This window comes from Prionailurus bengalensis, chromosome D1, assembly GCF_016509475.1.
Source record: "Prionailurus bengalensis isolate Pbe53 chromosome D1, Fcat_Pben_1.1_paternal_pri, whole genome shotgun sequence".
Classification (NCBI taxonomy): Eukaryota; Metazoa; Chordata; class Mammalia; order Carnivora; family Felidae; genus Prionailurus; species Prionailurus bengalensis.
In genome coordinates this window covers 3,982,839-4,000,043 of record NC_057346.1, presented here as the reverse complement: position 1 = coordinate 4,000,043, position 17,205 = coordinate 3,982,839, and the positions used below count along the sequence as shown (strand labels likewise).

The 17,205-nt window shown below is 39.9% G+C and overlaps 1 protein-coding gene across 9 annotated transcripts in view; it reads right to left on the bottom strand.

Moving 5' to 3' along the window:
* Positions 1-17,205, bottom strand: part of GRIA4 (glutamate ionotropic receptor AMPA type subunit 4) — a 480,512-nt gene that overhangs the window by 70,344 nt on the left and 392,963 nt on the right. For all 9 annotated transcript variants that reach the window (XM_043579212.1, XM_043579210.1, XM_043579209.1 and 6 more), the window contains one exon: positions 4,517-4,675. In XM_043579212.1, coding sequence (XP_043435147.1) covers positions 4,517-4,675 — 159 coding nt within the window. The remainder of the gene's footprint in view (positions 1-4,516; positions 4,676-17,205) is intronic.

Genomic DNA, 17,205 nt, shown 5'->3' with positions numbered 1-17,205 from the left:
CGGCTCAGGTCATGATCTCACGGCTGGTGAGTTCGAGCCCTGTGTCAGGCTCTGTGCTGACAGCTCAGAGACTGGAGCCCGCTTCGGATTCTGTGTCTCCCTCTCTCTCTGCCCATAACCCACATGCATTCTGTCTCTGTCTCTCTCAAAAATAAACAAACATTAAAAAAAAAAAAGAACAGGGAATATGTGTTGGCTTTGACTCGGCAATGCCTGAACACGTGGAACACAGGGCACAATTTTCCTGAAGCACGGCAGAGCGCCAACCACCAATCATGACAGAGGCCTGCCTGATCTCTTTCCCGAGTTCCATCTGGTCAGATCTCTATGATGAAAACATTGTAAGCCTGTACAGGAGGCAGTTCTGTGCTGTGGAAGGTAGAGGATGTCCCCTTGCTTTGCTGCTAGCAAAGGAAGAAAAATCATTTGAAATTCAAATTGCAGAAAGTAAACTTAGGCGATGTGACTAGCAGGCACGCCAGCTGGAGAAGAGAGAATGAAACGTGGATGAGGTCGAGAATATAAATCCTAACAAAGAACCTTTCTATGTAGAGAGCCCAATTAAAACGCTTCATCAGGAAGATGTATGGGAGACCTGTAAACTATGAGCCTTGTAATATATTCTCCTAGACATGATGAGATAGGCGTAAGGGCAGGCATGTACCATAGGTAAGGGCCAGCTACCCTCGTAGCTGGGATGATGTTCTACCTCCTCCCCTGCCTGGACCAGACATCTCTGAGCAGAGAAAGCCATCAAGTCATGTTGTTGTTGTTGTTGTTTTGGAAAGTAAGAAAATAAGAACAAGAAAGAAAGAAGAACTTCCTAAAGACCTAAAACACCTGAGAAAAATGCAATGTTGGTATTTTAGGTTTCAAGAAAGGAAACAACAACAACAACAACAACAACAACAACAACACATTGTCACTTGTTTAATAGGGAGAATAAAGCTGAGAAGAGATGGCACCAAAAAGCGAATGCACTTGCTGTGTTTTAAAAAGTCCATCCATTTTCATGAAACAAGTGAACTCCAAAAGAGAACAGATATCACAGAGTGGAACATGAGTGGCAAGGGCCTTTGACAGGTTGGAGAGCTGGGACTTGGGAAGATGTAGTGGTTTATATAGATTTTCCTTTTTTGAAGGATATAATTCTCTTCCACGTGTCTTACTGTGTTAATGTCCAAGAAATCAGATTTATGGACGCACATTTCTAGATGGCATCTAGAAAATTCTTACTGACAAAACACTTCATTTTAGGGCTGGGTAAAACTCCGGTTTGGCCTGGAGTTATTCCTGCTTTAAATGGTGATGACAATGGTGAAGTGAATTCTGGTTACCCAGGTTCAGAGATAACAAGACAGAGTTTGGCAGAATCATAGTGCAGCGCTGAGAGCCTGAGCTTTGAAAGGAAAGGACTACGTGAATTCTAACTTGTTACTCCTAGTTTTATGGGAATGAGTACATTTTCCAGCTATGGAACACAAAACAGATCAGAATCAAACCAAACAAGCTAACAGTGACTATTTCCTGTGGTTGTTGCAAGGATGAAATACCACATCTGAGAACTCTTTGAAAAATGTGCTAGACACTGGCTAGGAATGGCAAAGTCTACAAAGATGTGTCCTAGATGGTTACTGCTGCGATGGAGTTGACAGAAGTGCAACAATAAGCACATAAAAAATTGCATTAAGTCCTCTGTGAGAATTACACGATTAAATAACATGGAGATTACACAGCAGAAAGGGATTGTATTTACGGGGAGACTAAGGAGAGGCTTCATAGGCACAGTAGGATTTGAGATGAAGGCTCATATAAGGTGGTTGGGTTTGGACAGCTGGAAATAAAGGTGGAGGACAGCTAAGGTGGGAGCAAGGACACAGGGACTGGTAAGGAGGGGAAAACTTCAGGGCCGTCCAGTGTGGCTGGCCAGAAAGGCAGCAGAAGCACCCATGACTGGAAAGACCTGCTGGGCCTGCACTGTGGAGTGCCTCTATTCCAGAAGGTTTCCTTTTCTTCACAGCAGGGGGGTGACACGATCAGAAATCGTGTTCCAAATCTTTGATGAGGCACCAAAGAAACTCAAGGGAAGTTCAGTTAAGTACATTTGATCCTCATTACTCACAGATCCAATATCTGCAAATTCACCTACTTCCTAAATTTGTTTGAGATGCCCCAATCAATAGCTGCAGGGGGTCATCTGCAGACGTGTGTGGAGTTGGTGAAAAACAGGGTCATGCAACACACGCACACCCAGCTGCAGTCAACCAAGGCAACGCTCTGCCTCCTTGTGTCTCCTCCCACACTGTAAACAAGGGGCCTCTTGTGGTCTACTTCGTGCCAGATTTTTCCACAGTGATGTGCTTTTCGCTGAGGATTTCACTTTTCAAGATGACCCAAAAGTGTAGTGCTGCTGTGCTATGTAGTGATCTTCCGTGCAAGAAGGCTGTGGTGTGCCTTGTGGAGAAAATACACGTGTCAGATAAGCCCTGTGGAGGAATGAGTGACAGCGCTGTTGCCTACGAATTCAGTGTTAATGAATTAACGATGCAATACATAGGGTGTCTGTAAACAGACTTAAAACAACATGTCATATGATATGTGTTGAATGGTTGACAAAAATGTTATGGCCAGAGGCTTGTAAGAACCTAACGTTGTATTTCCCTTAGGAGCACGTGTTCACATGTCACTCATTGTTCATGGCAACTGTATAGACCATAAATACCATGTGTAATGAGAATTGATCGCGTATATTTATGAAATGCCTAGTAAGTGCCTAGCATCATGCTAATAAGAGCTGTGAAAAATGAGAAAATTTTGTTTTTATATATAAAACAAAGTGTCTCACTCTGTGACAGAGACAAGTGTAGTTGGAGGTTATCAAGTAGGAGACACTGGGATGGGCTCAAGGCAAGATAGGGAAAGACTGACCCCATCAGTGTGCCCAGAGGGGAGAACCACAGTGGACACTCTGACCACGTGGTGATGTTAGTAGCCACAAGGAGCCACAAAACCCTACAGAGAAGCTTGAAGCCTGTTCTAGATACCACAGCTCAAAGGGTCACAAGATCTTTGAAAGATGGTTTACGGAAGAAATGCTGAGCAAAACGACGGTGTGACCAGAGACAGGATGAGGAAGAAAGAGTCAGACAGATCGGTGTGAGGAGCAGTAGTGCAAGGAAGTCTCTGCACACAGACAAGAGAATGAGAGGAACGTGTGGCAAAGTGTCCGGATCAGAAATGAGTCCAACAGGAAACTTTGTACATCCTCTCTTTGCACATTAATGCTTGATATAATTGGGCTTTACGGAGGATTTATCTCTGAACTTGCATGAAGGCTAAAGGACTTCTCACGGTGCTTTGAATCTGGACGGTGATTTGCATCTTAAAAATATTTAGGCTCTTTAATATGCTTTCACACATGCATTATCCAAAGTACAGAAAGTGGTAAAATATAGTAGACAATGCCCTTGTCTAAGACTCAGGAAGCCCATGATTCAATTCTGGGCATCCTGCAAACTCAGAGATGGCCAATTAACACACCTGTGTAACAACTTGTATTTATTAGCTCCTAAAATCAGAGGGTTGGATGTGGTGCTTGACGCATAGCGGATACTCAATAAAGGCTCTGTTTTGAAATTTCATGATTCTATAGAGTAGTGAAGCTGATATGATCAGCCAAATTCCTGTTTTATCGAGGGGAATTGACATAGCTGGTGGGAAAAGTGTTACATTGAGAGAACAAAAGACGTAAGACTATTTACCTCTAGATCTAGATTACCTATAGTTTTCTAGGATTGAATTTCCAAAGGACATTTGAAAACATTTTAGTAGAAAACACCGACAGTGAAGGATCAGTGCACATTGAGAATGAGAACTGCCGTAATTATGCAGGAGCTCAAACCCACTAAGCTGGAGTTGGAGACACATTACACCATTATTTACATGATGTCTACGGCCACTGTCTCTTCAGCTGAGGAGAAAATGGGCTGTGATGACAAGTTTGCCAGCTTCTTTTGTGGCTACCACTAACATGCTTCTGCAATGTCAGTTAGAGAAACATTAAGCAACCTGACCTTGAACTATTAGTGTCAAAGAGTTTTGCATTTTACATTTCTACCAATTCCCCAATTTGCCTACTCATTATAAATCACTTTGCAAATACAGTTTTTGCCTAGCGGCGGTTTGGGGGTGGACTAGTTACCAAGGATTGTTCACCTTTGAGATATTCAGTGAGTGAAAAATTGTTTTAAAGTCTACAATTTCTTCACAGAAATTTATATGCGAAGGAATAAAAATAATAATAGTAAACTACTTGAGATAATGTCCAACAATCCTGCTCTTACATATAAAACTTAGAAATTATTAAAGACTTGTACAGTGCAGTGCTAGTGACAAAAAGCTTGCACTCTATGCCACACTATAACTGACAAACATTTACGAGAACAACTACATAATGAACTTTCTACCTTAAATTTTAAAAACGCTAAAAATATATAAGATAAAAACAAATACATACCTTTGGAGGAGTCTCAGATCCTGGATACTCTCTCTGGTCTAGTTTCTTCCAGCGATCCATTAGTTTGGTTACCATAGGTGTATTAAAATCAACCAGCTGGAATCCTGTAACATTGGCTCCACCATGGATAAATCTCTCCAGAGAAATATCCTTGAATCCCTATAGAAATCAATATGATAGTTTGTTAAGTTTAGTTCATTATTATACATTTCAGCTCTTCAATGGAAACATAAGTTAATAACCAACATGTACATTTATCCATATTTCTAATAAAGCAATGGCTGGAAACGTGGAGGGTTTAATTATGCCAATTTAACTGTTAAATTCTGTCATTCAAAATCTAATACATGGGGAAAGCAATAAAGATATTTTTAGTTCAGTTCAACTCAATTTAACAAGTATTTCTTGAATGGCTCTGAATGCCTTTTATGAAGCATGAAGGGGGATATAGCAGATGAAAATGACAGTACCAAAACGTCTCCTATTGAGGCCATAACTGCCCTCTGATGGAGATATGTAGAAACGTGTCTTATGTGAAGGAAATATCAAGGTAGTATACTTTGAGTATGTGGTGCATAGCACCTTTATGGGGGGGGGGTTCAGTTTAATTACAAAGTAGTCTAAAAGCAGACAGAGCCAATAAGTTGAGCCAGGGAGAGTAAAAGCTTTGATCCTATGAGTCACTACAACCCTTAGAGTCCTGGGATGTGGTAATGGAAGAGAAGAGAGCAACACAGGCCATTTGTGGACTTCTGTGTGTGGGAAACAAGATGGTGTCCCCAGGCGGGCTAGGGAAGCTTTGAGGGAAGAGTGTTCTCTCTCTTGGTCCACACATAGTTATTATCTGAGTTTCAAAAATTCTGTAAAAATCACTTATTTTATTTTTTAATTTTTTTATTTTTAATTTTTTTAATGTTTATTTATTTTTGAGAGGGAGAGAGAGAATGCGGGAGGGGCAGAGAGAGACACAGAGAATTCAAAGCAGACTCCAAGCTCTGAGCTGTCAGCACAGAGCCTGACATGGGGCTTGAACTCACGAACCATGAGATCATGACATGAGCTACAGTTGGACGTTCAATTGACTGACCCACCCAGGTGCCCCTTTTTTAAATTTTATTTATGTATTTATTTATTTATGTATGTATGTGTTTATTTATTTATTTAAATTATTTTATTTTATTATTATTATTATTTTAATGTTTTATTTATTTTTGAGACAGAGACAGAGCATGAGCAGGGGAGGGTGAGAGAGAGAGGGAGACACAGAATCCGAAGCAGGCTCCAGGCTCTGAGCTGTCAGCACAGAGCCCGATGTGGGGCTTGAACTCCCGAACTGTGAGATCGTGACCTGAGCTGAAGTCGGACGCTTAACTGACTGAGCCACCCGGGCACCCTGTGCCCCTTTTTTTAAAAAAAGTTTTTATTTATTTTTGACAGAGAGGGAGAGAGAGAGAGAGAAAGAGTGCAAGTCAGGGAGGGGCAGAAAGAGAGGGGGATAGAAGATTTGAAGTGGGCTCTGTGTGCACAGCAGAGATCCCAACGTGGGGCTTGAACTCACGAACTGTGAGATCATGACCTGAGCCAAAGGCAGATGCCAACTGACTGAGCCACCCAGGTGCCCCTCTTTCCTTCTTTCTCTCCCTCTCTTCCATCCTTCTTTCTTTCCTTCCTTCCTTCCTTCCTTCCTTCCTTCCTTCCATCTATCCATCTATCATCTAATTTTTTTATACCTGGGCCCTTTTTTCTGGTAAGTATTTAAGGTGCATTACAAATATACTCAATAGAAATTAAAAAACAAATAGACAATTGCAAGAAGAGGAGAAAAAAGCCTATTAGGTAAGCAAATTAACAAAACCAAAGGTATTGGCTCAGAGAAATGTTTGCCCTTCCCCCACACCCCCAACACACATGCTCATGAGTTTGTAGCATCCTTATTTGCCTTCCTTTTGGTTTTCTCTTAGCATTAAGTCATTAAAAAAGTTTTTTTAATGTTTATTTTTGAAGGAGAGAGAGACAGAGTATGAGCAGGGCAGGGACAGAGACAGAGGCAGACACAGAACCTGAAGCAGGCTCCAGACTCTGAGCTGTCAGCACAGAGCCCGACGTGGGGCTTGAACCCACGAACTGTGAGATCATGCCCTGAGCTGAAGTCAGACACTTAACCAACTGAGCCACCCAGGCTCCCCATGTTTTGTTTTTTTGTTTTGTTTTGTTTTTAATGTGAATTTGATTCACTTGTGTTGAGGAAACTAAGAAAAAGTGTTTTGTTTATCTATTTATTTATTCTTTGGCAAAAATAAAATATGCAGCTGTGATCCTGTGGTCACAGCGAGAACCAGCGCAGGAATCAGGGAGAAGAGAAAGATCCGGTGCTCCCTCTCTTCCTGAAATGTGTCTCAGACTCGATTTTGGAAACGTCTGTGTTTTTTGTTAATAACAAAGCAGGTTATATACACACACTGCTGTGTGGCTACCTGAGGAGAAACGGCCCGTCTACTGGCAACTATGCAAAGTTGCTCCTGAAACCTCCAGGAGTGTGCGTTTATAGCTAACCTTGATGCTGCGCTTCTTATGTGTTGGGCACTGTGCTGAGCACCTCACACGGGCTATCCACTTAGTTCTCATCACAAGCTTGGAGACAGATCGGCGTCTCAGACTTCTCTTACAAACAAGGAGACCCAGGCTCGGCAGATTACAGCCAGACTCTGGAGGATTACCCAGAAACACACACGATGTGTATGAACCAGGACGACTCTTGCGTTTGCCGTCTTTGCCCTCTGCTCCTGTGTCTTCCTACAAGAGTATGTGTTTTCAGTTTTGGTACCTATCATCACTGCCTCTAGCAGAGGGAGGGTGATGCTGTAGAAAACTGCCCAGACCCTGACCCCTCCTCCGTAACCCTCTGGCCTCAGGTTGCCCGTGTGCAACACAACAGTCACAACGCTGGGGTAGCTAGCACATCTGGTTTGAGTTCGGCCAGCGATAGCTATTATTAATTAATCCCCTCGACAAATACTTATCTCAGACCTATTACGCGCCAGCTAATTTGACAGCTCATCGGTAACATTCTCATTTCACTGGGAAAGAAACTAGACACCAAAAAGCAAGTCTACGTTTCTGAAATGGGAAAAACACTGTCCATCAATCTCAAGCTAGTTAAATGTCAGCTGAACATTTGTTTGCGTCTATGAGAAGATAGGGCAGAGTCACAGGCAGGCCAAAAAAACCACAAAAATTCAGTTTTCTAAAAGCCACAGTGATTCAACTATTGCATTAGTTGCTAATTGACGACATTATTATTTTCTTTCAGCAGAGGCTGAAATCAAAGAGCTGCCACGCTTTCTCTCATTGCGTTATCCCACAGCTGCAAGACACAGGCAGAGACGCAGCCTTCAGAAAAACCATCTGATGGAAAGTCTAACCGATGAATAACAGCCCACATTTCTCTGATTCTATCCTACTGCTCTGCTGAAGGTGAAGGAAAAAATATTACTGCATCTGATTTTAAACTCCTTTCAGTTATGATCTGAATGAATGGTGGGTGGCTCAGTTAATTTTAGCCATGTCTGCTTGAGGACAGGCAATATTTTTCCTTTCATATACTTTAAAGGGTTTTAGATCGAAGAGTGATAGGATCTAGACTGTGAAGCAGTATTCTTGGAAACAGTTACTTTGGTGGCTCTTTAGACTTCAGTTTTTAACCAGAGAAGTGAAGACACTGCTATAAAATTGTAACTCTTCAGACAGTGTGTATGTGTGTGTGAAATCCACGGCTGAGTAACTAACTTGACTAACTTAACAGTGTCTATATAATACACTGATACCCTAAGGAAAGATTAACCTCCAACTCGGTTTTCCTCTTAATGTCCATTTACAGTTCATACATCCGATGGGGGCAAAGAAGCAGAGGGAAATTAATAAACTACAGGACTTCAGATATCCTGCTGACTACAGATGTAAATCTGCAGGTTGATCACATCATAGGTGTTTAATAAATGCTCGCCCTTTAGCATTTGTCTAATTCTGATTACATTCCTGCTGTTTTGCATTTCAGGCTCAAAGGATGACTAAATCATATCGACACAGCTCTGGTCAGTTAACAGAAGGACTGGCAGGGAGCATGGGAGAGGTTTCCTTTTTTAACGTCTTTGAAAAGCCGGGTTGTTAAGAAATTGACTTAAAGTATGCATTTTTGGTGATCAAGTGTATAGATGGTGGAATCAGACATGCTCAGTGCAGAAGTTAAAAAATGCAGTAAGCACAAAGCAAGAGGTAAAACAATGTCTTCAAGTTCATGGAATCTTGAGTGGGGTCATTGCCCTAGAGCGAAACTATGCTATTGTGCAAATTTTGGGAAAGGAGTTCTAGTCCCCATTTGGACATCAACTGGATGCTGACATGTGGACAAGTCACTGCAATTTCCTTACCTTCCAGATGAGGTGTGGGTGGTGTGTGCATGTCTGTGTGGTTCTGCGTGCTGAGGTGAGGGACAGGCAAGGAACAGATGCAGTGAGTCTTCAGGGACATACCCTGGTCATTCCGTAATTTTATAATTTCACAGTACTTCATGAAAGGTCCAGGTGTTTTCCTACATGGAAATGGAATGTATTTTTAAGATGAGAAATCTAAATGAGAGCAAGATTTCAGGACCTTGCCTTGTAGGTACAACAACGTCCACGGCTTCTTGTGGCTACTGGTGGCTCTAGTGACATACTCTGCTGGAGGAGGGGTGAGGAAAGATATGAATACAAACACAGAGAAGGTCTGCAGGGCCAGGTGCCCCTCAAGTCTGGCATACGAAATATTTAAATGAATGCCCATTTTGTGGCTACAGCAGGTATTTACCCATCTTGATTTGATTTATTTGATTGATTTATTTTTTGCAATCAAACAGGACAGAGTTTCAGTCTTGCTTTTGAGACTGAGGGTCTGTGTGATCTTGGATAAGTGACAGTGAACCCCAAAGTCCAGTCTATAGAATAACATATGGTCTATGTTGAGGGTTAATTAGAATAATTATGGCAATGAAATAAGCACAATGACATAAGCTGGGAGACAGAGGATAGCCAGCCACTAAGCAAAGAGGAAGGATAAGGGCACTTCTTATAAGGTCAAAAAAGGCACTGTTCCCACCTCTTATTCTTTTTTAGAGAGAGCACTTGAGTCGGGGGAGTGGGGAGAGGGGTTGGGTACCATGAGAGATTCTTAAACAATGCTGAGCATAGAGCCTGACATGTGGCTTGATCTCATGGCTGTGAGATCATGACCTGAGCTGATCAAGAGTCGAAGGCTCAACCCACTGAACCACCAGGTGCCCCAATGCCCTTAATGAGCTTGCGGGGTGCTAATAATGTCTTACTGGCAGCTGGGCCACAGGATAGTGGAGAATATCCGGTATACAGGAGGTAAAATAATGATTTCATGACTAAAAAAAAATAATGCATTTTGTATTATATGTATTCTTTATAAATCACGGGGTGATTTGTGAGCCCTGACAAGACACTATCAGATTAAGTGCATAAGGACAGCTTTCTAGAAGATGTGACTCTTAATTGGGTGGGGTAAGTGCCTCCCAGGGAGACAGAGTAAAAGCTGTAGAGAGATATCAGGTATCTGGGAACTAGTCTGATTTCAGGAAGGGGCACATGTAGGGCGCAGTGGGAGAAAAGATCTGGGATTAAGAGGGATAAAGCTGGAAGGGCTTTGTGCTTTGGGGAAAAGAGTGTCAACACTTCACCATTAAGGATTTTTGCAGCCTGGCACCTAGATTTACCCTGGTAGGAGAGGGTAACAGATGGGATGGTGGCAGTGCGTCATTTTGAGACCTGCCAGTTTTGTGGAGAGGTGAGATGACTAGTATTATCAGGTAGGGTTGGAGAAATCTCAGGGTCCTTCCCTTTCACAAAGCACCTGAATCCTTTTATTGTATTTGCAGCCTGGAGTCAAAGAAATAATTTAAGCTGGGAAAAAATATGATCATACCTGTCTTAACACACACACACACACACACACACACACACACACGGGAGCAAAGTAAACACAGAACCTGAAACAAGAAAGTCTGTGGGCAAAGTAGGGAAGCAATTTCCTCCCTTAGATCTCTGAAAAAGACAGTACAGTGAACCAACAGATAAAGTTTTCCTGCCTGTAAGTATCTGGGAAATTTCTAGAAGAGAGCTTAATCTAATGAGATACCATAGGCTTTCACCAGTACCTCTAGATGATGGGTATGTCTAAGTAAAATATTCCCACATACAAACAAAAACAGGACAGAGAAAAGACATATTTCAGCAATCTTTCCTTACAAATTTTACTCATTCTTAGCATTCCATTGTTAATGATAGTGGCAGTGATATCATGGAAAATGTTCAAAAATCTGGGACAGGCATGTCCATTCACCTACACATGAGGCACAGCTCATGCTATTTAGATGATGCCAGCTCCCTGTGGGTCTTCTTGGACTCTTGGCAGGCTAAATAAAGTTTGGGTAATAAAGAAACAGGGTCCTCATTCCCTTTGGCTCCTGAATGGAGGTGAGATTCCCAGCACATCGCAGTAGCTACAAAGGGAACCAGTGGGGCACGAGGACATCAATCTATTCGCATTACATCAAGACAGAAGGTTGTGTGAGATTGAATCACAGTTAATTGAAGATGATAAATTTAACTTTCGGATAATGAAAAGACAGTTTAAGGAATGCTGATGAGCTTTCACAACCCATTCGCATCCTTACTCATAACGAAATGGAATTTTATTTTATTTAAATATGTGGAGTCTGCCTTCGATATTTCAGCCAAAGAATTTGATGGTCATTAAGGAGCCAACGTTTCTGTGACTGTACTTATTTTCTTTCTCGGTTTAGAGATTTACCATTTTGAAAGATCCCCAAAAATATCCATAATGAAACTCAACTTCTCCGTGGAGTAAACCCTGCTGGACTTTTGCAAAAATGTGTGCCTGTAGATAATTTCATGCATCACATACTGATGTCTGCCTTGCTTCATTCTTTGGTAAATTCAACTTGGTGTTCGTACTTTCTGCTTTCCTTTTCAACGTTATGACTACGGAATATTAAAAATTTTTTAAAAATGTTTGTTTATTCCTAAGAGGGAGACAGAGAGACAGAGAGACAGAGAGACAGAGAGACAGAGCACAAGTTGGGTGGAGCAGAGAAAGAGGGAGACCCAGAATCCAAAGCAGGCTCCAGGTTCTGAGCTGTCAGCAAAGAGCCCGACGCGGGGCTCGAACTCGTGAACTGCGAGAATGCGGCCTGAGCTGAAGTCGGACGGCCAACTGACAGAGCCACCCAGGTGCCCTTGACTACAGAATATTTTAAAGTGTCTGGACAACTTGTATCTACCAGTAACCAGTAAGAATTGTTCATTTAGAAATCAGTTCTAACTACTACTGTTAAATCAGTCTCTCTTTCAGCTATATTGAGGTATAATTGACAAGTGAATTTGTAATATATTTAGAGCAGATAAGGCGATGATTTGATGTACTGACGCTTTGTGAAAGTGTTCCCACCATCGAGTTCATTAACTCATCCATCACGTCACGTGTTTACCTTTTTTTTTTCTTTTTAGGTGAGAACCCTTAAGTTCTACTCTCTTAGCAAATTTCAGTTATATGATACAGTATTACCAACTATAGCCACCATGTTATATATTAGATTCCAAGACCATATTCATCTCCTAACTGAATGTTTGTATCCTTTTACCAACGTCTTCCTATGTCCCCCACCCTCCAGCTCCTGGGAACCAAAACCCTATTCTCTAAGACTTAATCTATGAGTTAGATTTTTATTTTATTTTTAAATGTTTATCTATTTATTTTTTTGACAGAGAGAGCTAGAGAGAAAGCAGAGGAGGGGCAGAGAGAGGGAGACAGAAAATCCCAAGAAGGCTCCACACTGTCAGCATGGAGTCTGACATGCGGCTCAAACCCACAAACTGTGAGATCATGATCTGAGCTGAAACCAAGAGTTGGACGCTTAACTGAGTGAGCCACCCAGGCACCCCATGAGTTAGATTTAAAAAAAAATTCCCAATATAAGTGATACCATGGAGTGTTTGTCTTGCTCTCTCTAATTTCACTTAGCATTATGTTATCCTGATTCATCCATGTTGTCACAAGTGGTGGGCTTTCGTTCTTTTTTATGGTTGAATGTGTCCTATATCTTTTATCCATTCATCTGTTGGTGGACACTTAGGGTGTTTCTATAACTTAGCTATTATGAATAGTGCTACAATGAAATGGGGGTATATATATCTTTTTGATATAATGATTTTTTTCCCCCTTTGGATGCATACCCTGAGCTTGGATTGCTGGATGATATAGTAGTTCTTTCTATTTTTAATTTTGTGAATAATCTCCATATTGTTTTCGACAGAGGCTGCATTTCCACCAACAGTGTACAGGGCTTGCCCACTTTTCTACACCCTCACCAGCATTTGTTCTCTTTTAAAGAATAGCTATCCTAGCACATGTGAGAGAATAGCTCATGGGGGTTTTGATTTGCATTTCCCTCATGATGAGGGATGTTGAATACCTTCTCATGTACTGTTGGCCATCTGTGTGTCTTTGTTAAAATGGTGCTATGCCCATTTTTAAAATGAAGTGTGCACGTATGTATGTATGTGTGTGTGTGTGTGTGTGTGTGTGTGCTATTGAGTTGTAAAAATCCTTGTATATTTTGGATATTAACCCCTTCTTAAATATGTGGTTTGCAAATATTTTCTCCCATTCTGTAAGCTGCCTTTTCATTTTGTTGATGCTTTCCCTTGCGAGATAGAGCTTTTTAGTTTGTTGTGGTCCCACTTGTTTATTTTTGCTTTATTTGGCTGTGCTTTTGGTGTCAAATCCAAAAAACCATTGCTAAGGTCTATGTCAAGGGGATGACGTCCTAGGTTTTCTTCTAGGAGTTTTATAGTTTCAGGTCTTATGTTGAAGACTTTAACCCGATATTTATTTCATTTTTGTGTATAAGACAAGGGCCCATTTCCGTTCTTTTGCACGTGAATATTTACTTTTCCCAACAGCATTTATTGAAGAGACTATCCTTTTCCCATAGTATATTCTTGGCTGATTTGATGAAAGTTAATTGACCATATATGCAAAGCTTTATCCCTGGGCTCTATGTGCTGTTACACTGATCTGTGTGTCTGTTCTTATTCCAATAGCGTACTGTTTTGATTGCTACAGCCTGGTAATATAGTTTGAAGTAGGAAGCATGCTGCCTCCAGCTCTATTCTTCTTCCTTAAGATTGCTTTAGCCATTTGGGGTCTTTAGGGGCTCCAAACAAATTGTAGGATTGTTTTTTTCTATTTCTGCAAAGTATGGTATTTTAATACTGATAGGGGTTGCATTCAATCTCGACAGTGCTTTGGATAGTATGGAAATCTACACATACTTTTAATTTAATACTTCCATTCTATGAACACACAATATTTTTCCATTTACCCGTGTCTCCTTTCATCCATGTCTTTGGGTTTCTGGTGTACAGATCATCCACTTCATTGGTTATATTTATTCCTAAATATTTATATCACTTTTGATGCTCTTATTAATAAGACTGTTTTCTTATTTTCTCTTTCTGATGGTTTTTTTGTTACTGTATAGAAACACAGCTGATTTTTGCATACTGGGTTTCTATTCTGCAACTTTAATGAAATCATTTATTCTAATAGTTTTAGTGGAATCATTAAAGTTTTCTTTTTTTTAAATGTTTATTTTTGAGAAAGAGAGGGAGAGAGTGTGTGTGTGTGAGTTGGGGAGGGGCAGAGAGAGACACACACACACACACACACACACACACACAGAATCAGAAATAGGCTCCAGGCTCTAAGTTGTCAGCACAGAACCTGATTCAAGCAGGGAATGAACTAACTAACCTGAGATTTTGACCTGAGCTGAAGTCGGATGCTTAACCAACTGAGTCACCCAGGTGCCCCATCAATGTTTTCTATATATAATATCGTAAGATCTACAAGCAGAGGCAATTTTATGTCTTCCTTTCTGGTGTGGATGTCTTTTATTTCTTTTCTTGCCTAATTGCTCTAGCTGGGACTTCTAGCACTATATTGAAAAACAGTGGTGAGAGTGGATATCCTTGTCTTATTCCTTACCATAGAAGAAAAGCTTTCAAAGCTTGTCAACATTAGTTGGGTATGAAGGTAGTGGTGGTGGGCTTGTCATACATGGCTTCTGTTATGTTGAGGTATATTCCTTCTATACCCAGTTTTTATCATGAGCTGATGTTGAATGTTGTCACATGCTTTTTCTGCATGTAATGAGACGATCATGTGTTTTTAATCCTTTTGTTAATGTGGTGACTGAGTTGTGGATGGTGAGCCATCTTGGCCTCTCTGGGATAAATCATGCTTGATATTGGTATGGCCTTGGTATGATCCTTTTAATATACCTGCTGAATTTGACTTACTAATATTTTGTTGAAGATTTCTGCATTTATGTTCATCAGGAATATAAGGCTTTAATTTACCTTTTTATTGTAGTGTCATTGTCTGACTTTCGTATCAGGGTAACAGTGGCTTTTTAAAACGAGTGTGGAAGTGGTCTTTCCTCTTCTATTTATTGGGATAATTCCAAAAGGATTGGTATTAACTCTTCCTTAAATGTTGGTAGAATTTAGCCATGAAGTCATCTGGTCCTGAACTTTTTTTTGGTGGGGGCATTTTGATTACCAATTCCAACTCTTCACTTATTATTGGACTGTTTAGATTTTCTTTTTCATCATATTACATGGTAGGTTGTATGCTTCTGGGAATTTATCTGGTTCTCCTAGTGTTCCTTTAATGCTGGTGTATAATTGTGTATAGCACTGTGTTAACGATCCTTAGTATCTGTGTCATGAATTGTATTGCATCTTCTTAACATTTGTTATTTTCTTCAAGTCTTCTTTCTTTCTTCTTAGTCTAGCTAAAGATTTCTCAATTTTGTTTACCTTTTCATAAAACCAGCTCTTAGTTTCATTGATCTATTGTCTTTTTTGTTTCTAGTTCATTTATTTTCACTCTGACCTCTGCTATTTCCATTCTTCTACTAACTTTGCCCTTAGTTTGTTCTTCTTTTTCTAGTTCCTTGAGGTATAGAGTGAGACTGCTTATGTGGTATCTTTTTGTCTTCATGTAGGCATTGTTCACTACAACCTTCCTTCTCAGAACTGCTTTTGGTGCATCCCACATGTCCTAGTAAGTTATGTTTCCGTTTTCACTTGTCTCAAGATATTTTTTGTTTTTTTGTTTTTTAATTTTTTATTTAAGCCACTGGGTATTCAGGAGCATATGGTTAATTTCCACATTTTTGTAGATTTTTGAATTTTCTTCTGGGAATTGATTTCTAGTTTCATATCTATGTGATCAGAAAGGATGCCTGATATTTCAGTGTTTTTAAGTTGATGAAGGTTTGCTTTGTGGCATAACATAAGATCTATTCTAGAAGGTTCCATATGTGCTTGAAAATGTATATTCTGCTACTGTTAAGTCAAAACTTCTGTCAGTTCCACGTAGTCCAACAGGTAGTTTAAGTCCAAACCCTCCTTACTGATATTCTGCCTCAAGGATCTAGCGATGACTGAATACGGGGTATTAAAGTTCCCTACTGTTTTTGTGTTGCTGTCTATTTCTCTTTTCAGATCTGTTAATATTTGCTTTATATATGTAGGTGCTCTGACGTTGGGTACATAAATATTTACAAATGTTACATTTTATTGATGAATTGACTTCTTTATCATTATAAATGACATTCTTTGTCTCGTGTTATACTTTCTGGATTACAGCCAATTTTGTTTGATATAACTATAGCTACTTCTTCTTTCCTCAGTTTCTATTCGCATGATCTCTTTTTTCTATTCTTTCACCTCTGATCTGTGTGTATGCTTCAAGCTGAAATGAGTGTCTATAGAGTTGGGTCTTTTCTTTCTTTCCTTCTTTTTTTAGGAACCTATTTTCATTCAGCCACTCTACCTCTTTGGATTGGAGAATTTAGCCCATTTACATTTAAATAAATGTTGCTAGGAATAGACTTACTACCAACATTTTATTGTTTTCTAACTGATTTATAATTCCTTCATCCCTCTCTTCTTTTGTGATTTGAGGATTTTCTGTAGTGGTATGTTTTGACTCCTTTCTCTTCATGTTTTGTGTTTCTATGAGAAGTTTTTGCTTTGTGGTTACCATAAGGCTTAGATAAAACATCTTATAGCTCTAACAATGTACTGTAAGCTGGTAACAACTAAACTTTGAATGGATACAAAAACTCTACAATTCTACACATTTCATCCCACATTTTATGTTTTTGAGTCACAATTTACGTCTTTTTATATTGTGTATATATTAAGAAATTATTGTAGTTATAATTATTAATATTTTTGTTTTTTTTAACCTTTATAGTAGAGTTAAAGTGATTTACCCACCACTATGACAATATTGGTGTATTGTAAATTTTTCTATATATTTACCTTTACCGCTGGGTTTTATACTTTCATGTGTTTTCATGTTACTAATTTGTATCTTTTTATTTCAGCTTTAAACATTAACATTTCTTTTTTTTTTTAATTTTTTTTTCAACGTTTATTTATTTTTGGGACAGAGAGAGACAGAGCATGAACGGGGGAGGGGCAGAGAGAGAGGGAGACACAGAATCGGAAACAGGCTACAGGCTCTGAGCC